This window comes from Pezoporus flaviventris, unplaced genomic scaffold, assembly GCF_033815535.1.
Source record: "Pezoporus flaviventris isolate CSIRO_AGI_PZ_B2104156 unplaced genomic scaffold, CSIRO_AGI_Pfla_v1 ptg000001l, whole genome shotgun sequence".
Lineage (NCBI taxonomy): Eukaryota > Metazoa > Chordata > Aves > Psittaciformes > Psittacidae > Pezoporus > Pezoporus flaviventris.
The window spans coordinates 3,636,574-3,660,797 of record NW_026892549.1 but is presented as its reverse complement, the minus strand read 5'-3'; the positions used below and the strand labels follow the sequence as shown (position 1 = coordinate 3,660,797).

At 46.5% G+C, this 24,224-nt stretch overlaps 3 protein-coding genes and 1 long non-coding RNA gene across 4 annotated transcripts in view; all 4 read right to left on the bottom strand.

The window, feature by feature from the left end:
* LOC133274738 (uncharacterized) overlaps positions 1-724 on the bottom strand; it is a 101,519-nt gene extending 100,795 nt beyond the window's left edge. The window contains exon 1 of the long non-coding RNA XR_009745265.1: positions 151-724. This is a non-coding gene — a long non-coding RNA (uncharacterized LOC133274738). The remainder of the gene's footprint in view (positions 1-150) is intronic.
* Positions 1-24,224, bottom strand: part of EPB41L5 (erythrocyte membrane protein band 4.1 like 5) — a 465,429-nt gene that overhangs the window by 288,186 nt on the left and 153,019 nt on the right. The window lies entirely within an intron of this gene.
* Positions 1-24,224, bottom strand: part of RALB (RAS like proto-oncogene B) — a 410,529-nt gene that overhangs the window by 370,549 nt on the left and 15,756 nt on the right. The gene's annotated exons all lie outside the window — the stretch shown is intronic.
* On the bottom strand, positions 4,367-10,586 carry INHBB (inhibin subunit beta B). The gene is made up of 2 exons (XM_061464012.1): positions 9,815-10,586; positions 4,367-7,155 (listed from the first exon to the last, which is right to left on the bottom strand). The coding sequence occupies exons 1-2, from the start codon at positions 10,215-10,217 to the stop codon at positions 6,380-6,382; spliced, it is 1,179 nt and encodes a 392-aa protein (XP_061319996.1). The 5' UTR covers positions 10,218-10,586; the 3' UTR covers positions 4,367-6,379.

Genomic DNA, 24,224 nt, shown 5'->3' with positions numbered 1-24,224 from the left:
GTTTTCTCCCCAGCCACATCTTCTTTCCCCTTGGATACAATAGCCATCTTCATAGCACTTATTATAACATATTGCAGCAATAACGTGCAATTATCCTCAAAAACAAAGCAAAAGCTCAAGATAAAAATAACAGGCACTGAGCACACTTACCAGCTGGAGGAAGGCAGTGAGGCAGTACTAGCTGCAGCCTACTACAACACAGCCATTTTAGGGCTGCAGCTGCCTCTCCCAAGCCTGTTTTGAAAGACCAATCTGCAGGAAGACAAGGCAGAAGATGAGCCCTCTCCAAAAGAAGGTCCAAAATGAGAAGGAGCAGGCAGCAGCAGGGCTCAGCAGAGCACCCATAAGGCAGAGATGTGCCTCGCCTGGGGTCTGTGTGTTTTGCAGCTGGATTCAGTGATTGCATTTGGGCCAGGAAAGATCTTGAGTTGCTTCACCACCTGGGAGGGCTCATCCTTTCACTAGGAGAGATCTGTCAGGTGGCCAGCAAACACAGCTGTCGTCCTAGGTCTTCCTTGATGGTGATATCTGACCTAAGGAAATCAATTCACCTCCCAGGTTTTCTTCTTGCCCTTTTTTTCTGTTTTGCTGGGTATGCTTACTTTGCCCAAGACAGACTCAGCTGATCCTACTGTTTCCAAGCTTTCACAAAAATGTACCCTGAAAGCAGGTTATAGTAAGGGAAAAAAACAGTTTCAAGAACCAAAAAGAGAAAACCTATGAATTTAATAAAAGTATTTGCTTAAAATTCTCAGCAGCAGATAACGAAGATGATTAATTACAAGGAAACTGCATATCTCACATCTCTGATGGCTTCAGAGATCTTTCAGGTTAAAATGGCATGTGTATAAAACTTGACATCTCTGCTTTGTACGAGAAAGTCTGTTTAGAGCTGCACACATTCAAGGAGGGCCTCTGTTGAATAGAATTGGCCAAATCAGATTAAAAACCCAGTGTCTATGATGAAGGCTGCAAGCTGCCTGCTCGGAGAGGTTCCAGTGATGTGAACCAGAAGTTCCTTGCATGTGGGCAGGCCCTAAATTTGATACTGGAATTTAAAAACAAATTAAGATTCCCATGCAATATTGACTTTTTTTTTTTCCAGGGTAAAAGATTTTACAGCATGGAATGCTATATGCAGTGGTTACATGAGTCCAAGTAATTGTACCAATTATATAATTTGATATAATTGCACTAATTACATAAACACATAATAATGAAATATAAGTTATTCCAAGAGCTAAACTGGAAGAACATTAAAGAACCTAAATCTGCTCCCACTTATTCTAGTACAAATCAGAAACAATTCCCCTGAAATCAATGAAGGTACCTAAATAAAATTGGACCCTCAAATTACCAGCAGTCAGGTAAATCCAGCTTTTGGTTCAAGGGTACTGACTGGGCAAGCAAATGAAAGCTACTGGGGTATGTTATACCAATAGAGATTGCTAATTCCTGGCCAAATTCCAGTGTGTGCAGGGAGATTCTTCCTCTGTTCATGACCAGGTTTGGGGGCTTCTCTTTTTTTCTGATCTGTCATGCAGCACCTGTGGGTGCTGTAAAATATTTTAGCTGCTGATTCCAAAGCAGGGGAGAAAAAAAAAAAAGAGAGAAGTTTTAGAAATACTGGGATTGAGCTGGGCCCGATCAGGATTTCAAGAAAAACAGATTCAGATGTGTCTTTGGTGCTAGCCTGAACTATATCTGCAGACTTTAGGGGAGCTACTGCAGACTGACACCAGTATTAACAGAAACAGACTCTCTTCTTAGGCAAAATGTTTTCCAGCCCTTCACTGGAGAAACCACTCCAAACAAAAATTATTCTTAAAAAGGATTCATTCAGTGAGGGATTTCCCTCTTCTCCCATGGCACAGAGAGTGCAGCAATTAATTTCAGCTGCTGACTTCATCTCTCACAAGCAACGAAGCAAAGAAGGTGAGAGCTGGCAATTTTGGAGCAGGTGTCTATTATGTGTGGAAATACATGATGTATGCAGAGTTAATCCACCAAGTGCTCTGTTGCACCACATCATGACAGTCACCCCGTTCACACCATCCTCATTAATGCCAGTGGGAGGTCCAGGCACTGGGACCAGGGTTTTGCCTGCATTAGAATATTTTAAAGGACTAATATTTTCCAGCTGCAGAGATTGATTCTTCTGCATGATAGAAGACACTGATTTAGCATTTACAGGATCAAATTCAAAGCCTATCAGAGACTATAGGGACACCTAGTTACCTCAGGGAGGGTATGGACCAGACCAAGCTGGTTTTTTAGGTACAGTACTTAACCTGGCATAAGGCAGTGAAACTGGATGCTCAGTTTTATAAGGATGGGAGTGACAGATGGGAAAATAAACCCCAGCATTTTCAAAATGCAGCCATTAATCTTGGGCATCTTGCATTTTGCCTGATTTCAAAAATGCAGGAGGTGGAAGCTGCAGAAAGTGAAATTCCTGCAGCTCCTTGCAAAAAGCTGGCAAGAGCACTAGCCTTGCTACATCTCTGAAAAATCAAGCCCAACTGTTTCAGATTGGTCCCACAAAATTAAAGACCTTTTAAATTTTATTTTATTTTATTTTAGCCTTAGAAATCTGTGTGACAGGTTGCTGATGGCACCAGGACTCAGGAATTCCTCACTATCTGCAGCACACCCAGAGCACTGACTCCACTCTGCAGAAAACTCAAAGTGTGTTCTGTTACAATCGATATCCAGAGGCCATTTCACACAAAATAAAAGGACTCGGGAACCTGGACCATGATCTAGCTTTTCCCACTCCTTCATGATGCCCCTGACACCGTACTGATTCATGCTCTTCTTTGCATTTCTGTTTCTGCCCCCTGAATATCAGGGCTGTAGCAGCAAATGGCTGAGTGGGGAAGGCAGGGGAAGAAAGCTATGAAAGCTTTTTACCAAGAAAAGGGATGTTCTCTTCCTGAAAGAGTTCAGGCTCCTATTCTTGCTTGTGAGTTTGTAGTGGGATGGAGAACACAGCCCATTCCTGCCCCTTGTTTCTGACCAACCCAAGCTCATACTATCCCGGCTGTCAGCAGCTCCCTGCTCCCCAGGACTGCAGGTCCAAATCCCATGCCGAGACACCCTTCTCTCCTCCTGGGAGAGCACAGGAGTCCCAGTGTCCAATGCAGGGCTTGGCTTCAACCCCAGAAACCAAACACTTTCAATTAAGAATGAAACCTAACCGGACCCAGCCTCCAGGGCCTTGCATTTCAATGGGAAAGATTTCTCAATATATCCCATTTTTAAAAGTGCAGCCCAGTCTTGTTCATAACGACAGTGTCATATTAGGTCAAATGTGCCTTCAGACTGAAGGGACATCTATTTGCCACTGATTTCGAGGGGAATTTGTTGAACTTATCAGTAGCACAGTTGAACAAAGGGAGAAGGCTGCTAAGAGATGGAGCAGAGAGCTTTGACAATAAATGTGCAGTTCAAGGTGGTGAGAAAACTATGAAATATTCAAAAAATTTGGTGTGGGGACAAAGTTCTGCACAGCAGGTTGTTGACACAGCCACAGCAAATCGCTCCTACAGGTCTCCTGAAACAAAGTAATTTTACTGCAGTCTGGCTTTGGGGAGGGGTGGGCTGTGCTTGAATGTGAATTGTAACTAGAACCCATCATTAGCTGCATGAACTTGCTTCTTCAACACTTTCCAGGTCTCAGGGTCAGACCTAACATTTGCTAAGTCAACAGAGGTCCTTCTGTCAGCTTCAGCTGGCATTTGCTCAGGTCTCCAGGAGGAAGAATTTATCTGTGAAGATCAATGAAATCAATACCTAGATATATGCACAGCTGCTGAGAATTTCTGTGAGTATTTTGGGGTTTGTTAGTAATCCCTTGTTAGTAAAGGGGATGCGTTTTACTCAAAGAAAACCTCTCTTTGGTGCCAGCTAATTAAAAAGCAAAAAGTTCATCAAACAGTATTGACCTCTTTTTCCTGGAAGTGCTTTCCACGTTATATTTTTACCTCTTGTAACCACCGAGGGAGTGACCTAGACAAGAAGTTACATTCTTACACAGCAGGTGAACCAGGAACTTGCTGTAAATGACCTGCAGGTATGCGGAACAGCGCCGTTCCTTTGCCCAAAGACACTGCACTGATGCAGATAGAAAGAAGCAGATGCTTACATGTATAGACAGCAATAAAAGTGGAGTGTAACATTTTTAGGAGCACAGCTGAGCTCTCAGACAAGGCTTTCTGCAGTGACTAATACAACTACAGTCTAATGCGACAGTTCAGTGTCTGCAGCCGCATGCAGTCCTGAAAGTAAGCAAGTTTCTCCAGATGTTACACACTGAAAAGGGGGGGGGGGGAGGGGGAAGAAAAAAAGAAAAACGAAAAGCACATTCAGTTTTCAATCTTTTTTATTTATTTAAACTGTACACAAATGTAAAATACTTCAACAGCAAATCTAAGTGAAAATTGTTTGGTTTAAATTATTACGGAACAGAACCTAAAAGGAACTTTATTAAATAAACATAAAAATTGGATTTAAAGGATGCACATATTGTAATGTATTCTACAATAGTCTTTTTATTTTTCACTCTACATTCCATGTGCGTATGGTATAGAAAAGACGCTGAATAGAACAAACAGAATCCATTTTGTACCCTGAAACAATTGGTAGGCCTCGTGAGGGATTGCTCAGTATGACTACATGATATGATGGCTTTGCCATCTCATAAAAATTATAACTAATATGTTGGCCTCTTTGGTTCCAAAATTTATGTATAATACATTTAACTGTATTCATTTTTTGCTGCTATAAAAATAACATTTTTTTCAAATGGCAGTTTTTTGACTAATCATGCAACTAAATCAGTGCAAACATTAAAAGCAATCATTCGCTTTAAAAAAGAAGCAAAAGATTTAATTTCAAGTATAAAAAAATATAAAAAAGTCATATCATAAGTCCAGTTTTGTCTAGTATGGGTCAACACTTTAAATTGCATAGCTCATGCGGCACCTGTTTACCTAGATAGTGAGCAAAGATAAGTGCACTATCAAGTACCACTTTTCAAGGCATTGAAATTTGCAAGTGCTATTATACGTGCATTCAAGCAGTTTGCAAGTGCTATGCTGTATCATTATTTTCTGATCTTTGTGGCCATCCTCGACACCTCCTGGTAAGGAAATCGAAAGCACTCTCCTCTCTACTCCTTTCCAAGGCTCGTTAAAATGTTCCTTGCCTGTTACTATATGCACTGCATTTTTCAGAACGTCTCTACTCTGTTACTGTCACTCCTCTTTAGGGTTCATTCCTCTTCAGGGTTCATTGATTTAGCCGCAGCGGCGATTGCTTGTTTGCTCGCCCCCCACATCACATGTCCTTTCTGAGTCCCTCATTGAAGAACACAGATTGCAACTCTGACATTTCATTCTTTGAACAGCGAGAGATGCCAATGGTCAATACAGTCCAGATACAGTACCCAATACCCTTTTCCAAGACATGACGGGTGTAGCCATCCACAGGTTGCTGGTGGGCAGTTAAAGCATCAGATCATGCCAGCCCAGCTTGTGACTGTGCAAGGGTCAAATGTTAGTAATACAGCAGTTGCTTATGCATCTGTCCCCTTTTCTCTCTCTCTCTCTCTCTCTCTCTGATGGTACCATGTGATTCCTCACTGGAAGTGCTGTAGGAAGATGCGGGTATCTGTGATGCTTACATTTAGGTATATTTAAATTAAGAGGAAGTGATCACCTCCCAATGCAATGTCCTGCAGCTTCTCATTAGACCTCAGAGGTGACGGTCAACTTTTTTTCTTTTTCTCAATTTTCTAAGTTTGGTCATTTCGACACCTGCAAGAATACATCATGTTCTCGCAGTCTGTGCTTTTGCCTGAGCAAAGGGAGCTCATTTCGATCTGGCTTCACCGGCAGGCGGGGAAACAGCTGCTCAACCGTTCACTCGTACTGGCAGGCATTTAGGTCCGTCGTCACTGGTCACTGACTTTCTGTGCTCATGTCCCTTTTCCGAGCTGCCTTGTGTGTGCGTGTGTGTGTGTCTGTGTGTGTGTGTGTCTGTGTATGTGTTTGTGTATGTGTGTATGAGCGCGTGTTTGTGTGCGTGCCCACGTTTCCTGTGTGTGTGTCTTTAAGATATTTCATAGCATTAACTTATAAGTGGTAGAATATATGTGTCCAAGATCCACAAACTGCCACTGTCCTGACACCAAAGTGAAATGATTTTTTTTCTTTTTTTTTTTTTCTTTTTTTTGTCAAACTTTTCCACAGTGACTTTCCAACACTGATGCCTGGATACACAGTGAAACTTCCTCCAACACCATCTTGTAGGGGAATGTTTCTTTCTCTCTCTTGTCCTCTCTCTTTCTCTCCCCCCCCAAAAAACACACCTTAAATCAAGCACAACCACATTCTTCCACAATCATATTGGGAACGTCCCTTTTCACAATGTTGTATTCATCATCAAAGTACAGCATTGACATTGTGCTAAGTTTGGTTGGAATGCAACAGGAGTTCACGGTGCCCGGGTTCAGCCCCCGCATTCGGTACTGATTCACGACGGCAGTGTGAAAGGAGGAAGCCGACCCCGGGACGCCAGCCAAGTAGGCCGGGCAGCTCCCTTCACAGTAATTCCCATAGTAACCTGATGGTGCTATGATCCAGTCATTCCACCCAATGAGTCTAAAGTCAATGTAAAACTGTTGCCTGCAACATAGATTGGTCCTGCCATCGCACTCCAGGCCTCTTTTCCGGATCCTGTGTTTGTTATCAGCGAGGCGGGCTTGCACCACTAAAAAAGGCCGGTGGGATTCCTCCCCAGGGTCCACATAAATTGGCAGCACTGAATACTCTTCACAGCCCTCGCATTGAACATCCAAGTTCAGTCTCCTTTCTCCTCTCTCAAACAGAGCCTGGATCGCCTCTGTCATGGGAAAAGTGTGCCAACCACTTCTTTTGAGATCAACTTTCTTTTCAACCACATTCCACTTGTTGCTAGTGTCCGGGTCTTGGAAATAGACTTTGACTCTTACTTTTCGCCTGCTGCCTTTCTCTAAGACATATGGAAGCAGCTTCAAGTAAAGCCACAGGCTGGCTTGAACGACAAACAAGTTCTGGTTCCCTTCATTCGAGATGAAGAAATAGAGGCGGACTCTAGATGAAGCCAGATCGTCTGCAAGATAAGGAGAGATCAACAAGATTAAGTCAAAAAGGAAACATTAGCTTGTGTGCCATTCTGGATTTGGGAACAACACTAGAGCACAGCAGATCGAGGGAGCGTCACAACGGGGCTGTGCCGGCCAGAAGGCATGCACTGAATCAGATATTCCCAATTTGCAATCAAAATGAATTAAAAAGGGGACTTCCCACAGCAACGCTCAGAATCGGGATTTAGTTGGATGTGTTAGATCCACAGACAGCAGTGAGAGCTCTCCAGAATATGGGTTTTGTTCCAGCCAGCCAGCTTTAAAGACACCACAGCGGCACCTTGAATAGGCGGACACTAGGACTCTGCTATCTCATCGGTTTAAGAACAGTTTTGACTTTCAGCTACCTGCCAATTCTCCCGGGGAGAGCCCTTTCAATAACCACTGACACGCCAATGCCAAACTGTGGATTTTGTTTCAATTTTCACATATTCTCATGGAGGTTTAACAGTGAGGATTCAGGAGACAGAGGGAAAATATTTCAGTAACGTGCCTGCTTGTTCAACAGATCAAGCTAATCCCCACTCAGCCTGGTAGAATATCTTCTATTATTGATCATTTTCATCTCTGCCTTTCCCCCCTGAAATGATAAACTTCCATACAAGGCAAGGCAACGAAGCGGCTGCTTCTCACTGTAACGCCGTCACTGCCTGTTCTCAATACGCTTTTCAGTAACGCCAGAATTAAAGAAGCGAAATTGTCACGGAAAACCAAATGTCACCAAATGTCTAACATAACCCCTTATTTGTAAACAGAAGAGCCTGCTGCCTGAAACGTTTCAGAAATACCAGTGGCCCTCCTGCATTTTTGTACTGTAAGTCCTAACTAAATTTGGCGTAGGTGATAAATGTGTAAGCTGGCCTTTATGGCGGAGACTGTAATTCTGGTCCTTGAATCAAAGCCTCCCAATCATTATTTAAAATTATTGCTGGAAAGGCATTTTCTCATCTGCCTGTATCTGGTTCGCTTTTTTCTCTACGGAGACAAATGTGGATTTTTCTTCCCTTTCTTTTCCTAAGAATCTTTATTACTATGTCAATCTCTGAATGGGATTTTTTGCGGAGTCGGTGTCTTCATTTGTTATCCTAGACGCCTTTCAAATGTGCCTCCAGGGCCCATTCATACTACCTTGTAATATTTCAGTGACAAAAAAATTTCACTGTGTTTGTCTACATTTTACAAAGTCGATTTTGGAAGTGTTACAGAAGTCAGCGATTGATTGAATACCAAATGGAAGTACAAGCCCACCCCAGATCTCGCAACAACAACCTATTAAAAAATAATAAACCCCAAAATGTATGCTGAGAAAGCCTTCCACATGTTAGTAAATACACAACTTCTTTATAAACTGTGGTGACAGCAACAGAAAAAAGAACAGTACAGCATTGCTGCACTGATCCACATCATTTGTGTTGTGTGAGATTATGTGTACCCATAAATTTTGTATGTGAATATAACAAGCACATGTATAATGCAACAGATCCCATAGATACTGTAAATGTATATGCCTTTGGTAAGTGGGAGGGTAGATAAAGAAGATGAGTGGGCAGTATACAGGATAGAAAGAGATTTATTTTGTGGACAAATGATACAGAGATGCCAAAGGAAGATAGAGAAAAAAATGAACTGAGCAATAGAGCGATGAAGGAGAAGAGATGGGCAGATAGACAAGGAGAGAACTAATTTGCCGAGCAATGTTGCTAGAGCCAGATGTGCAAAGTTCACAGGCACAGTGGTTGCCTGAATAAACTGCTGGAAAGCTGTGCTGGAGGGATTCAGTAACACATAACTGCAATGGCTGGACAGGACTGAGATGGCTGGTACTGTGGAGATGGATGGCACAGTTAGTAAACAGACTGACGGACAGAGAGGGGACAGACACACTTGGTAGGAGGTTGCAGGCAATGAACAGACAAGGCCAACACTACAGATGAAAGCTAAATATATGGAAAACAAATGGAAAGGCAGAACGGGCAAATACAAGCCTCAACAGACAGAGAGATGCATGCTGTCAACCAGACGAATGTGTATGGCAGACAGATGAGGCAAGGGATGCAAGAGATGGAGTGGGACAGGCAGGGGAGGGACGGGGGATGCACAGGGATGGTGGCAAGCCACGGTGCAGCTGGAAGGACTGGAGGGAAGCCGGGGGCACAGAGAGATTGCAGCGAGTTGCGAAGGGATGGAGGGATGCAGTGAGGGGAGTTTCAAGGCACAACCCGGGGAGAATCCGGGGCACCGGGGCACAGGCAGGGAGGGCAGGAAAGTGCGGGCAGGGCCGGGGCGAGATGTGCGGGGCAGAGGGGAGAGCGGATGAGGCGAAGGACATGCAGGAGAGCCCGGCAGCCAGGTGCCTGCAGCAGGCAGGAGGGCAGGCAGGGCGCGAGGTGGACAGGCAGCGGGTCCAGGCAAGAGCGGTCAGGGGCACTGCCAGGGGTCAGGCGGGGGAACAGGGAAAGCGTGTATGAGGCCAGGCAAGGCGAGCGGGAGATCTGATAGGAACTGATAGGGGTCGAGCGGGGGACCCACAGGGGTGAGGCAGGCGGGGCTGGGGGCCGAGGCCGTCCGGGCAGGACAGGGCACGGCAGGGTGGGCGGCAGGGTCGCGGGGCCGGGCGGCGCCCACCTGTCTCGGCGAAGCTGATGATCTCGGAGACGGGGTCGTGGGCCGGGGGTCCGGCGCTCGCCTGCCCGTCCAGGCTGGGGATCTCCACGCGGCCGTCCTCCCGCACCTTGCCGGCGTGCAGCTTGCGCAGTGCCGTGACCATGGCCGCCTTGGGCACGGCGTGCGTGATGTTGGGCCGGTCCCGCATCTGCAGCCGGCTCAGGATGTGCCTCTTCACCGCCTCCAGGAAATCCCCGTCCACCTTGCCCGGCTCCTCGGGCCGCCGGAAGCCGCAGGAGGTGCATGTGTCCTGCGGGGAGCTGCCGGCGGGGGCCGGCGGGGTCGGGGTGGCCACGGCGCCCAGCAGGAGCAGCCCGCAGGCCAGCAGCGCGGCCAGCACCCCCCGGCGAGCCGCCCCGTCCATGGCGGAGGAGCGGGGGGCCGAGCTGGGGGCCGCCCCGAAGCGCCGCAGGGAGCCCGTCTGCAGGCAGCGCCGCTCCGTGCGCTCCGCGGCGCGGAGGGGGCGGTGGCAGCCAAGCTGGGGGGCCGCAACCGCTCCGCGCAGAGGGGGAGTCGCGGCGGAGGGAGGGGGCGCCCGGGGAAGCGGCGTGTGCCGCCGGGGAGGCGGAGGGGGAGGCTGCACCAGCAGGAACCGAGGGAGAAGTTGAGGGGAGGGGGGGTGTGCAGCGGGCTCGGCGTGCACGGAGAGCCCGGCTCCACGGGGGTGGGGGACGGCAGCAGGTGAGGGGGTGGCTGCGGAGCCCGGGGAGGAGGGAGGGGGAGCGGGCAGCGAGCCGGAGGTGCGAGGGTAGCTAGGGAGCAGGGCTGGGGAGGCGGCGCCGCGCTGCCCCGGTGCCCCGCGCCGCTTCAGAGGGGCATCCCCGGGAGCAGCCGCTCCTGGTCCATCGCTCGCTTCGGCAGGTCCTGGCGGGCCGCGGAGAGGAGCTCTTTAGTCCAGCGTCATTGAGGGGGGTCAGGGAGATAAACGAAGCAGATTTATATACAATCCAATTTATAGCCTGGAAGGGGGGGGGGGGGGGGGAGAGAGAGAAATGCCACTTGTACCCCCCCGCCCACTCCGCCCCCGCAAGACAACAATCCACAGGCCGTGGGTGCCGGTCTCTAGGCAGGTCGGCTCTCCGCCGCTCGGCTATCCCCGTTCAGAGCCCTCGGCGTTTCAGCGTGCCATCGAAGCTGACCCGGAGCATGGCTGGGGAGGGAGCCGGGGCTGCGGGGAGGAGGGACGCGGCCGGCAGCTCCTCGGTTACGAGTCTTCTCCCCCCAACACTCCGCTTATTATCAGCGAGATGCTTTTATTTTCAAGGCAGCGCGGAGGGTCCGGAGTCCGGCGAGGATGCTGCGCGGCTCCCGGCGCGTGCAGGGCACGGCGCACACTGCGCTGCCGCGGAGCGCGTAATCGGCTCGATCCCGGCGATCCCAGAAGGAGAAGCTGCACGGATCCACTCGGTCAGACCAGCTCTTCAGCTCGCTCCCTCGCTCGCTCTTTTTAAACAATATCTCCTTGTTGGTGGTTTGGGTTTTATTATTATTATTGTTATTATTATTTTAAGTGTGATTTTTGTTGTTGTTACTGCTGCTGCTGCTGCTGCTCCAGTTAATCTGTCTCCCTCTCTCTCTCTCCGCGTCTTTTTGATCTTTCGCTCGCCTTGTGCTGGCTTGAACGCTGTGTTTTGTTTTGTTTGTTTGGCTTTTTTTGTTTTGGTTTGTTTGGCTTTTTTTTAACGCGTCTGATGTTCTCTCTCGGATCCGCAGTGGAAGGTCTCGGGGAAGCGACTCGCTCCTCGCTTATCTTCCTCTGATCTCCTCCTGCTAATTTTCCCCCCCTGCAAAATCACGACATTGTGGCACTTTCTACTGAAACTTTTATACAGGAGTTAAAACCACGTGGGAACTCCAACCTATAACAGAGACGCCATGGGTTCCTCACTATTTAGGAGATTAAGTTAAGTCTTTTGCCCCCTGGGCTATTACAGTAACTTCCTGATGTGGAAATATTAACTATGCTGTTTCTTTAACTCCCCCCATCCCCTCCCCTCCCTCACGGTTCCTGCAAACACACCCACCGCACACCGACCCGCGTCCGTGTCCCGGCCCACGGCAGGAGGGACGGACGGACTGACGGACGGACCCCGAGGGCCAGCAGCCCGGGACCCCCGCCCCCGCCCGGGGATGTATGCCCCCCATTCCCCCTCCCCCCGGGGTTCCTAGCCTTTTAAACACTTGAAAGAAGAAGTCATTAGAAAGTTTACCGTCGGGTTAGCTTTGCGACGGGGAGGGGTTTTGTTTGTTTGTTTGAATGGGCCGGGTAATCGGGGCGGGTGCCGGGGATTGTGTGTGTTCTCCGCGAGGCAGGAGGGACGCGGGCGCGGAGGCAGTGAGGGAGGGGGGGCACGGGGCGGCGGCCGGAGGGGCCGGGAGGGGAGATAACGGGAACGCCGCTCTCCCGCCGCCGTGGCTGGGAGCCGGCGGGAGTGCCGGCCCTGCCCTTGCCCTGGGAACGTTCTTTTTTACTGCGCTTCTCCGCGGTGCAGCCCCGGCGTTTGCGTGGGTCACCAAGGTGAGAGGATGGCACAGGACACGGCGATTTCCCTCCGCCCCCAATTCCCTCGCAGGGGTCAGAAGTTCCCGCCCTGCCTGCCCCAGGCAAGCCCTGGGGCGAGCTACCGGGGGAGGATGGAGCTGGGGGGTCCCCGCCGCGCCTCCTTGGCCGCGGCACCGGGGCGTTAAAACCCGCCACCGGAGCTGAGTCCCCAGCTCCGCGCTGCTGCGCGGCAAGCCGCTCAGGCACACATCACCGCGCAGCCACCCCGCCGGCCAGGCACCCTCTGTGAGCAGCGGCAGCGTCCCGCCTCCACTGAGCGCTGCCCCAGCCCTAGGGCAGCCCCGAGCACACGCCGTGCTCAGCGGCCGCTACGCGCTGCCCCGCGACCCTGAGCGCCGCCGCCGCGGGAAAGCCTGGGCAGAGGGCGCCCCCTCTGGGCCGCGCCGGGAAGCGGCGGCTGGGCCGGGCGGGGTCACCGGGGAAGCGGGGCAGGGCGGGAGGTGCTGGAACCCCGAGCTGATTAACGGGAGGGGGCCGAGCTCGGGCTCACGGAGAAGCCGGAGGTTGCTGCCGGCAGGGTCGGAGAGTCTGGTCTGCACACTGCAGCTCGGACCTGGGTAAAGGAGCACCTTGCGCTGAGCTTCCTCCGGCCAGGAGCGGGCCCGGGCCACGGGGCCGCCGGCTGCTCTGACCGACTCTTCTGTTTTCGTTTTTTTTTTCTTTCTTTCTTTTTTTTCTTTTTTTTTTTTAACAAAAATATAACTTAAATAATGAAAGCAAACCTCCAGACCTGCACCTTTTTCATTGCGCTAAACGCTGGTTTTCCAGGGGCGGATGCAGGGCACACAAATTCCAAGCGTAACAGCAAAGAAGCCCCTTCTGCTCATTTCAGTTTTTAGAATAAAACTTCTCCTGTATCCCTGGACGGCTCACACATGAGTTCTGTTAGTTGTCACTAATACAAGCAATGAGGGAGCCTAAGAGCGTCAGCTGGAGGATTAGCTTGTTACTGTGGTTTAAGAATGGAAGGGACAAATGCTATTCTCAAATATTTCCTTTCCTGTTCTGTGCTGCAAAAGGAAAGACAGTACTGTGCTTCGAAATCGCACTGCAATCCCAATCTGACTGTACACGTGGGGTTTAATATAAACAGTCTAATTGCATATACGGCATTGTAAAGCAAATCCGCAGTACCACTGGAGCCACCCTGATGGGAGATCCAAATTAGATACATTATTTCCTCCCTGCCAGTAACAGGTTTTGAATGGAAATCCTGGAATGTAAAAAAAGAAATAATGCTAAAAATCCAATCACTCTGACATCCTGTGAGCTAATAAGAGCACGTGAATGAAACGAGCTTAGTACTTCACAGTAATTAATTTGACAGCAAAGAGCTAATAAGAAAACAACAGGCAGAGCAGTGATGACTAGTTCATAGAGGTCACTGTCAAACAAGAACTAGGTGCAAACAGTCCCTCTCCCTTTGAAAACAACTATTTCACTGCCCCAGTGAGAATAAAATGCCAAAGAGGGAAAATATCACGGCTTCAGTGGGGATAACAAATCTGGGAAGGTACTATAAAACAAGGTGGAGGTTCTCTTTCTTGCATACAGTGATTTCTAATCTCTCTTACTCACTGCAGTGACATGTTTTGGATTCCCCCCCCCCCCTATTTTTTTGGTTAGCCAAAGCCATTTTGCATATTCAAATATTGGGAAGACTTATATTCTGTAGCAATTACTAAGAAACTAATATACTAATAACCTCTATTGTTAGTTAAAGTGTGTCCAACACAACATTCTGGAGGTAGCTCTCATACAATGGACTTTCTCTGGCTTCCTCCTAGAGAAGAACTTTATCAAATCTTACACGTTTTCAGGCAGAAGAGCCTACAGGGAGAGCGAGGAGGGTTAACAGGAAGAAATGTTCCATTTGATTTCTAATCTTGCTCAGGGAGCACGGCCTATTGATTGAGCCATAAAGCTCTGTTAATTTTAAGATTGCCTTAGCTCTCAGTTCTTTCCCTTGGGCATAGACTTGTTGCTTACACATAGTGGCTGAACTCCAAGGGAAAGGGTAGCTTCATGCTCCCCCCATGCCGCTCTCCTCCCCTCCTCCTCTCTATTCTATTTGTTCTGAGCTCATCTGTGTGAGGATACATTTTCACACACACCTTCTCAAACCGGCTGCTACTCATCTGATTCAGGGTCATGCTTTTCGATACATTAAATGCAGGGGGAAATGGGGAAAGGAAATGGCTGGGATTTGTGCTTAATGGGCAAGCACAGGGTTAGCCAGGGAGCCCTGCTGTGAGAAGGTAAGATGTAGGAGAGTATTTTTAGTAGACATACCAAGTCTCATAACTGGGATCTGATGCTTATTAAAGCTACTAGTATAATGAAATCAGTATAAATTGATGCCCCTAGCCTATGTAAATCAGCATGTTTCCAAGGCACCGCACCGCTACAACTCTTCCTCTATAACCCAGATATTTGCTTATGCACGTTTTTGTCAGGGGGCGGCAGATGCAGAAGTCACACGCTTGGAGAGGCCAGCCAGTGCAGCTCTGCACCTTCCTGTGCTGGTGGGAAGATCCAGAAACCAAGCACAGCCACCGCACAAGGCAGCTCCCTCACTGCCCTGTATTTCTATGATGCCTTCCAGAGGAACATAAACAATTTACACTAGCAAAGGATCTAGCCCCCTCACGTATTGCTAAAGCACCTTTTATGTTCTTAAACCATTAATAATATCCATTAGGTAATCTTACTAATCCCTCTGAGGAAGGATTTTCTTTACTGTACTGATGGCTGAACTGAATAAAGCTTCATATATAAGAGGCCTGGTTTGCACTAGAAATGCTTCTCCTTTGATAACCAGCAAATACAAGTTTCACTAGCACAAGCATCTTTTTTTCTGCAAGCATTTCCAAATAAAATAGGCTGTACTGGCAAAAGCACTTTTTTTTTTGCTCATAGAACTGCATATACAAGGGGGATTTTTGCACGTAGTGAAATGCAATCTGTTTTAAATGGCACTTCAGAAGAGCATTGCTATCCCACAGAAGTTTCAAGGCTAGACCTTGAAGGATATACTCCTGCCTTGTGTCTGAAAGAGCTTTTACAAGGTGGCCATTGTCATCTTGCTGGAAATAGAGAAACTGAGACGCATGGTTACAGAGGCAGGCTGGGAGCAATGTGCTCTATCTGGAATTTGTATTCATGCCATTCTTTTGCTTCAGATGAAATTATGTATCCATAATCAGGCTGATTCCTCACTAAGCACAATGACTTTCTAAACTGCAACAAAACCAGTGAATATTTCAAAAGCACTGTAATTCTGTAGAAAGCAAAGTCCTGTTGAAAAGCACATAGGTAAATGCCATTCTGAATGACCTGGACATTTTCTGAACTGGCATAGGTAGACCTAACTCATGGAAAAAAAAAAAAAAAACAACAAAAAACCAAAAAAGCACTTAAAAGTTTAATCTTGCTTCTTTGCTCCTGTCTGTGCTTCTTTAACTGAAAACCACCCCCTAATGAAGATTGATTCTCCCTAAGAAAAGGAGTCCTACACTGAAGACCACTTGGAAGAAGGAGGTATAGCAGGCAGAAACAAAGGACCTGACCAAACTGGGAACTCCTCATCTAAAGCAGGTACAAGAAGAATCTGGAAGATGGGTCACAGAGAAATAAATCAGAGCCCTCAACAGGTTTTGGAGAATACCTACTGAATGCCAGCTCCTGGCACAAGTGTCAGGCAGGATGGAAACATGGGGAGGCAGCAGTAGAAGGTTACAGGGTGTACCCAGAGCCTCAGCCCCCCACTCCCACTGCACCTGCTTTAATGTGACTGTAGTCCTGCTCCCATCAGCTCAGCTACCTTGTGGTGCCTCATGGGCACCATGTTGGCGGATCAGTCCTCTTCAACGACACCTTCACACTCTAAAAAGGTTTGCATCCAAGCTCCCAGGTTCACTGTGGAAAATGAAGTGCAGATGGATCTGTGTGCCGTGAAGGATGCAGTCAGGTACCTCGCCTCAGGCAGGTCTCCACACAAAGCAGTATATCCTTTGGCAAAGGGACAGAGTTCAGTAATATGCTTTGGTTTCCAAAGTAGAGGGATTGAACACCACTGATATTGGAAGATACCTGGCGTGATAGTCAAAAGGTATATGCTGCTTGTTGACGGCTCAGAAGTGCTTTTGTTTTCCTTGTATAGTCTGTCCTCTGCACTCCAAAGCTGTAGCCTTATAACCAGGCAGTGACTTCCTCTGAAGTTGCTTGTATTGACCTAAATAGGTTGGGGCGGGTGAGGACACACAGACAACATGAAAAAGGTGTGCTGGTTGCCCAACAAAGAAGTGTCTGCTTTGTGGTGAGCACTTTTAACATATAAGCACTTTTAACATACTGTTAAAGAACATGATTTTCATGTTTGTTTAAGTTCACACCAAAAGTCTTGCAAAGTAGCAAAGTGAGTAGAAATAAAATCTGCATTTAAGTGGTAAACAAAATAGTTAAAACTTGACTTCTTGTAATTTGGATGCTGCTTACTGAGTCAATGTGTTTAGAAGTCAGCTGATGCATTTCTTCTACACATCCAGCTGTGACTGACACATCTAATAGATCAGGAAAATGAACAACAGGATGTCACAACATCAAAGCCAGCTGTCCTGAGAAAAATCAATGATTATCGGGGAGTGATGGCAAGATGAAGAGGTTTCCCTTCAATTGTAAATGGAGCTTAGAAGCAAAAAATGGCTGGTATCTTTGCAGTGTCACAGGAGAAATGGAGTTCAAATCATCTCATGATGGACAATCAGTAGCACTTGACAGCTACATGAACATAAACTACCTTCTCTTTTGGAAGTGTCTACACCTACTGCCTGTAGGACAGGCTGTGGTTAGACCTGTGCTTAGGCCTGAATTTCTCCTTCTTTACCCTATTTTCACTAGCTGTAAGTTGAGGATGACACTGTTCAACCCTCTGTGAGTTGCTTTGAAATGAAAAAAAGCAGCATACAGGAATTCATCCTTTTCACGGAGCTTGACACTAACAGCATGGTCTTGGTGCTGTATGACAAAAGTAATTTTCAATCTATTCATACTTAAATTTTTCAGGGTTCTGGTTTTTGTTTTTTTTTCCAAAAGTCTTTTGTTACATCAAACCAAAACTGTGGTGCTGTTTGCACAAGAACATCAGTGCGGGCTTTTAGAGATGGTTGTGATGTGGTTGACTGATGCACTCACTGCTACGGCCAGGTGGAAGCGACTCCTGTAACAGCACCAAAGTCCCCCAGTTTAAGCAAGGAGGATCTTCCAGTGTGGCAGAGCAGTAGCATTGTCACAGTTAGTGGAGCTCTACCAATTCACCACAGCTGAGAGCTGGCCCACATGACTTACAGTCATTTGTTCAGTGCTATTTAGCCATTCCAGGCCTCTAGCAAGTACATTCAGGCTGTCTGACCCTCCACGTTTGCTATATTCACCATTAGCTGCAAGCAAGATCCTTTGCTACCACCTGTCAGTGATGTTCCATCACTCCTATATCACACGAGAAGGTTAACAAAAATTTCCAAATCACCTTCTGCCCTGCTCAGTATTTATCATCAGTAAGTCAGCACTGCCTGTTGCGTTGCAAAGGAGTTTCTTAAGTGTGCTGTAGGATTAAAACACAACAGATTGCAAATGCTATACTTGGTGCTTGGTTAGACTTGAGTGCAAACATCTGCCATTTCTTCTAAAACACCTGAAAAGACATGTATACTGTGACAGCCCAGGCTGTCCCCATGACTGAGATGTTCCCTCAAGGAGGTTTTAATATCGTGGGAGCTTTTCACTCCACAGGTTCAAGCAGGTCTTCTTGTTCTGCTATTTTGCTGCCATGATCTCCACAGAAGTGGGGCAGCTTATTAACAAAAAATAACTCTAAAGCTTTTCCGCAGCCTTTTGCCATTTCTGAGTAATAGCATTGGCCCCTGACATTTATTGCTGTGGTTTAGATCCTTACCAAAAGCATTATTAAGAATAAATTATAGTATGTGGAAATATTACTGTGAAATACACCATTATTATAATACAAGGATAAAATACCAAACCACTGCTCTGGAGACAGCAAGAGCAAGAGCACACAGATCATATTAAGCAGACTTTGGGTCTACCAAACCTACACAGGTACTGAAGTGTCAGGAGGGTGCCGAGCTACAACAGGAAAGTGCATTGTTCTAGGCTTGCAAGATGAGAGAGGGCCTAGGGGAGGCGAATGCATGAAAAAGAAAAGAATGAACCCTTTTTTTTTCATTTTGGCTACTCCAGATGGGGTTTTCCTCTGTTTAAATGCTGAAGGACAGAAAGATTTTAAATTAAAATCTTAATAAATATAGCCCTGAGGCTAGTAACATTATTACATCCAAGATGATTACAGCAACTAAGCCACAAAAGAAAGATATATATTTATTTATTTGAAGTATAATAAGCCTCACTATTTAGTCAGAAGGAGGCTAAGCAGCTAACTGACTTCCAAACTACTGAATTTGCCATTCCGCTCTGCTGAAAGGATAAACACAGCATGCAGTTTGCAGGGCTGGGTTTCATTTCTGTACAAGATAGCATTATTACTGCTTAACTATATACATATATGCATAAAAATTATAATTGCTCAGATCATGTGCATGATGGCTGGTAGGAAAGAACCCCAAGTTTGCAATATGCAATAGGAGATATGGATAATTAGTGATCTTTATTGTGAAAGAGCAATCTAGGTCTCTCAGCTTGCTTGAGTGAGGCATATTCTCATTGAGACATTTGCCTTTTTCAGTTGATCCTAGTCTCAACACGAGGTACTGCACTTCACTTGTGTAGAGTTGGTTTTTTAATTATGGGAACGCTTTAATGAAAGATACAGGAAAATGAAAGGATACAAAGAACAGGATACAAGCCGATAAAGATGATTAAATCATAGAGCGACTGCAGAGTGGGTCATGAAGTGTTATAATCCCCAACTCCCCTCTGCTTTCTGCCTCAATGTGTTAATGCATCACACTTTAGTACAGTGACACTTTCAGCCCTAGGTGGAAATTCACACATGATGAAGAGGTGGAGGAGGATTTCCAGATGGTCAGACCTCAGGGAGTGCGAAAAGGTGGGGGGAGGAAGGGAGAAACTGCTGAAGGGAATCGGACTTTGGTCACATCAGTAATTTCCAGCTGAAAATGGAATATTAAAAAAAAAACAACAAAAAGGACAACAAACAATCACCAATGATCCCATACCAGAGCCAGGTGCATTCAGGTTTGGACATTATGCGTAATAAATCCTCACCAATGCTAATTATGAAAGATCCCTTGGAAATATTGGTTTATTTGTGTGCAACAGTGAAAGGTGTGAGCTTCATTTCCTTGGCCAAATTTCAGTGTGGGTACTAAAGCATCCCAATGCAGAACCAATTAGTTGTTTTATTCTCTTCAGCTCCTCTTTACTAAAGGTTATTGCAAGGTGGTACTTGCTCTGAATCGTGCACAAGTTTTCCCTTCAGCAGAGGCTGTATTTGGCTGCTGCACATCCTTTGGGACCCTCATCTGCAGGGCCACCTCTACTAGAGCAGTGAAGGGCACAGAGACAGAAAATGCTGGGCTTGCATCCAGTTGGTTCCATCATACCCCAAAACAGGCCCCACTTTCCCTTTAGGGGAGCATAAGGCAGCAGCTGCTATCACACAGCTGGACTTCTCCAAGAAGACCTCATTTACTGTGGCCTTTTGGGGGGAATGGGAAGGTAGTCATGGTCCAGAGTTCAAGAGGTCTGGTCCTTCAGGGTGAGAGGTCCTAGGGCTGTATAAAGAATCAGCAGTATACGGTACTTTGTATAGCCACAGCTCTTCCAGATGTCAGGGTTAGGGGAAATCTAACATAATCAGTTATTTAGGTATCACAGTACCCTCACTGGGGGGGCGGAGGAGAAAAGATAGTCTCCAACTCATGACATAAAAAAACCCAAGCATTAGGTATGATGGCTCATACTGCAGTGCTAAGGGCTATTGTTTCATTTTCTTAGGTGTTCCTTGTGTCAGAACAAGTTCCCTACCACAAAATGGAGACTAGAAATGCCTATGGTGAGCAGTCACAATAGAAAGAATATTTTGTTTAATATCACCAGTTTGTTTGCATGCTATTTACATGGATAGCAACAAAGCAAACTGACCACAGCATGGTGAACTACTTGGACAAGTATCATGAGAAACAAGGCTGTCACACAGTTTCCAGTTTGGAGAAATGCTTGTTTTATATCCACTCCCTGTCACTCCCAGTACAACCCATATTGTGCATGCAAGTCAGGAAAAGCTCAAGGAGACAGAAGACACCGCTCTGCCTTATTCAATTTCTGCTAGTTCAACTTCAAATTTGTAAGATCTGTGGTTTCCTGATGCAAATTCCTCCTCCCATGTAACTTTATATGTTAAAATCACTCATGTCACAGCAAAATGCAAAGAAACCTTTGGCATCTGATGTGGCGGTGACTTCCACAATGATACATTCAAGATGCTCAGGTGCCTGTCACCAGTTCCAGTGGCAAGCCAAAAGCCTCTGAACCTTGTAAATCCTGCAGCATTTATCTTGGACTTCAATTGCTTACGATGACGAGATGAACATCTCTGACTTTCTTCCCTGAGGACTCAGTGCAGCAGGTGTTTTCAGTCTGCCCACCTTCCAGATCAGGTGTCCAAAGATGTAGCAATAAATACGATTTTTTTTCTTCCCTTATTCAAAAAGAGCTCAAGGTGGGTGGAGAGGATGGGCGTAGGCTATTTTTATTCATACCTTAATTTAGTCAGTAGTCCGATGGTTCATGAAAAGAAGAGCTGGGCTCAATCTGCTTCCTGGCCTGAAAGGAGTTCAAGGAGCATCAGGGGCAAGGCAGGTCAGGTCTTTCCAGGAGGAGCAGGCTATGGAGTGGACAGGAGCAGTCTTTAAGCTTCCAGTTAAGTCAGTGCATGACTGAACACAATCCCACAGCTTTCTAAGCAGACAGCTCAGAAAGCCACAAGGCTGGGTCTCCCTGCTACCCCCCTTGCTAGCCAAAATACATGGAACTATGCAATTCATGTGGTACCAGCTTTAAGAAGACAGGAGGCAGTCCCCTCCGTGGCACAGAGCATACCCTGGCAAATGCACTTTGTTGGGAGAGGAGATACATGCATTCCCTGGGGCAGAAATGAATTGAGCCATGTGAAATTCCCCATGCTTGGCTCTAGCCTTTTGAGCAGTGAGCATAGTGTATACAAAACACTGCCGCACTGCCAACCACCCTGCCTTTCCCTTGCAGAAATGAACCCATGCTCTGTTCCTGGAAGAAAGCGGAGAGAGGGCCTGAACTGTGAAGCCTGAAGGATCCTCAGCCCCCCCAGGCAAGGTAGATTTAAGAGGCTGTGCTCCCCATTGGTTGCTTAGGCAGTGAAGCAGCCTCTTGACTTTTGGTGTCTGCCATTTTGATGTAATGCAGGGTGCAGGAAGTTTTACCATGAAAGGCAAATATCTGGAATTCATAGTGGCTGCCAAGAAGAGGCATTGCAACACTGACAGTGATGTCCAAGACTTTTTATAAGTCTGCGTTCCCCAAGCTGAAACCCCGCTGCTGTTGCCATGCTAGCAGTCCACAAAGCAATAGCAGATGGAGCTCCCTCAAGAGTCCAAACCATTGTGATAAATGCTGTACAGATGCAGATCTGCCCAAAGAGTAGGCATTACAGAAAAGAAGAGAGATCATGATCTAGATTAGCCAAGTGACTCTTCCCCCTCTGTAAATGAGAAAGCACAAACTTGCAGGATTGAGCCAGTAGCAAGATTTGCCTTGCTGTAACTTATCTTCCACCTAGGAAATAGGGCTGAATTTGTTTAACAGTAGCTGTTAACAATAAAAGAATACAGGTGAAGTAAAGGTGGATTTAGGCAAGGCAAACACATGATTCTGTATGTATTAAGACATGAAAGTAAGCAAATGATTGGTAGCAGTCAACGGAGATGGTTCTTACAGCAGAAGTGGTAGAGCTAAATGAATAGAAAAGTAAAAGCATAGAAGCAGAGTACTTGCCTGTAACATGACTGCTGCTGTGAACTATTACAGGCATGCAACAAGGAAGGAGTAAATAGGTTGTCATCATCATGGCTGGGATGTTTTGCTATTAGCAGAGAGCACCTGGTACACAGCAGAGAAAATTTCATCTCAGGATGGACTTCTAGGCTTTAGAGGTTATATTCTAGCTTTGAGCTCCCTACAAAAATACATGCAAAAGGCCTTCCCAGCAGGAAATGCTTAGCACCTTTAACTGGGAAGCCAAAATTAGTAATCTTGCTAAAATACCTTTCCTACTCTCACCCCTTGGGTTAGCTCCCCAAAAAAAGAGGGGCTGCAAAGGAACCTGTGACAACTGAAAGGGGGAATCTGCCGGCAGCAGAGGGAAGCAGGGGCTGTTCCATACATGCATCACTTGCTGCAGCCTGTCTGGGGTGATGGTGCTTTCACCAGGAAAGGGTTACCAGAAAAGGTGGGGCTGCTTGGAAACAGGCCTCCATGCTGCAGAGCTTTTCACCTTTCGCTTCCCTAGCTATGAGCCCGTTCCAATTTCTACACTTAGGATAGGTCTTCATCAACTTGTTTAACTCAAAGTCGTGTTTTGTTGTCGTTTTAGGGTTGTTGTGTTGTTTTGGGTTTGTTTTTTTTTTTTTTGAGGACGGAAGGAAAAGAACAGAAATTAAAGAATGCACCCCTTTATAACAGATTCACATTTCAAATAGTCCAAACCTATTTAGTACTTTGGACTTTATCAATTTTTTGCTTCATGGGGAAGACTGCTTCCCTGGAACTTACATCCCTATTCCTTTCCAAAAAAAGAAGAACAAAAGATAAGTTTTAACTTGGTGTTGATGCAATATTTACCCCACCCAGAACCAACTTTGAAAGCTCATGTAAAAAACATGAAGAGTAATTTTTACTTAGCTCTTGTTATGAACAATTCAGAGATAAGAAACAAGGCAAGACATGTCTCAGCTGCAAGTGTGAGCATGATCTCAACACTGCAACATTTTCCTTGCCTGGCTAGAGATGGTCTGGCAGCATGAGGTATATGAAGGTAGGTTACAGGTGACAAGAATCTAAAAAGCCTATTATTAAACTAGGTGTAAGCAGTCTTGAAACTTCATTAGGGACAGGGAATTCAGCCCTGGACATTGCATCTGCTTGATTATTCACTAGAAAGTAACATTAAATAAATGTAAACTTGAAACCAATTTGGAGAGGATTCAGATGCAGCTCTTCCTGCCCTCAGATGCGGCAGTGGGTGGAAAGCAGTCTGTATCATGCACAGACTCCACATGCTTTCCTCTTTCAGGAGAGGATCCATATCATCGGAAGTTTTCACCCGGTACAGAGGACAGGTCATTTGTTGTCCTGCTAGAAGAGGCACAAACTGCAGAACTGCAGTGTGTTAAAGGTACATTTGAGCACTGACCCATTTTTGTTCATCTGCCATGGGAGAGACATGTGGAAACACTGTGGTTTGATGGATTTGATTAAAAATATGCTAATGAATAAAGAAAATTAAGTGCATCCCTTGGGCTCCTGGCAAGCTGCCAAGACAGACACTGGGACCACCAACAGGGGGTCTTTATGCTTCAGCTTTTGCAATCCTTTGGATTCCTACAGCGGAAGACGGTGACCCAGTGGAAGTGGGGCTCAAAGTTGAGTGTTTTGCATGTCCTGTCTCCACTCCTCTCCAAATGCCACAACATTTTAAACATTTGTGCCCCAGGTGCTGGAATCAGCAAGCACAAGAACATCTTTGTTTTCATTGAGAAAATACTTCTACCATCA

Bases quoted from the DNA above. Each gene is read 5' to 3' on its own strand.
- INHBB (XM_061464012.1), bottom strand. From the start codon at position 10,217: ATGGACGGGGCGGCTCGCCGGGGGGTGCTGGCCGCGCTGCTGGCCTGC. The intron at 7,156-9,814 runs GTGGGCGCCGCC...CTTATCTTGCAG, and splicing joins CATCAGCTTCGCCGAGACAG to ACGATCTGGCTTCATCTAGA.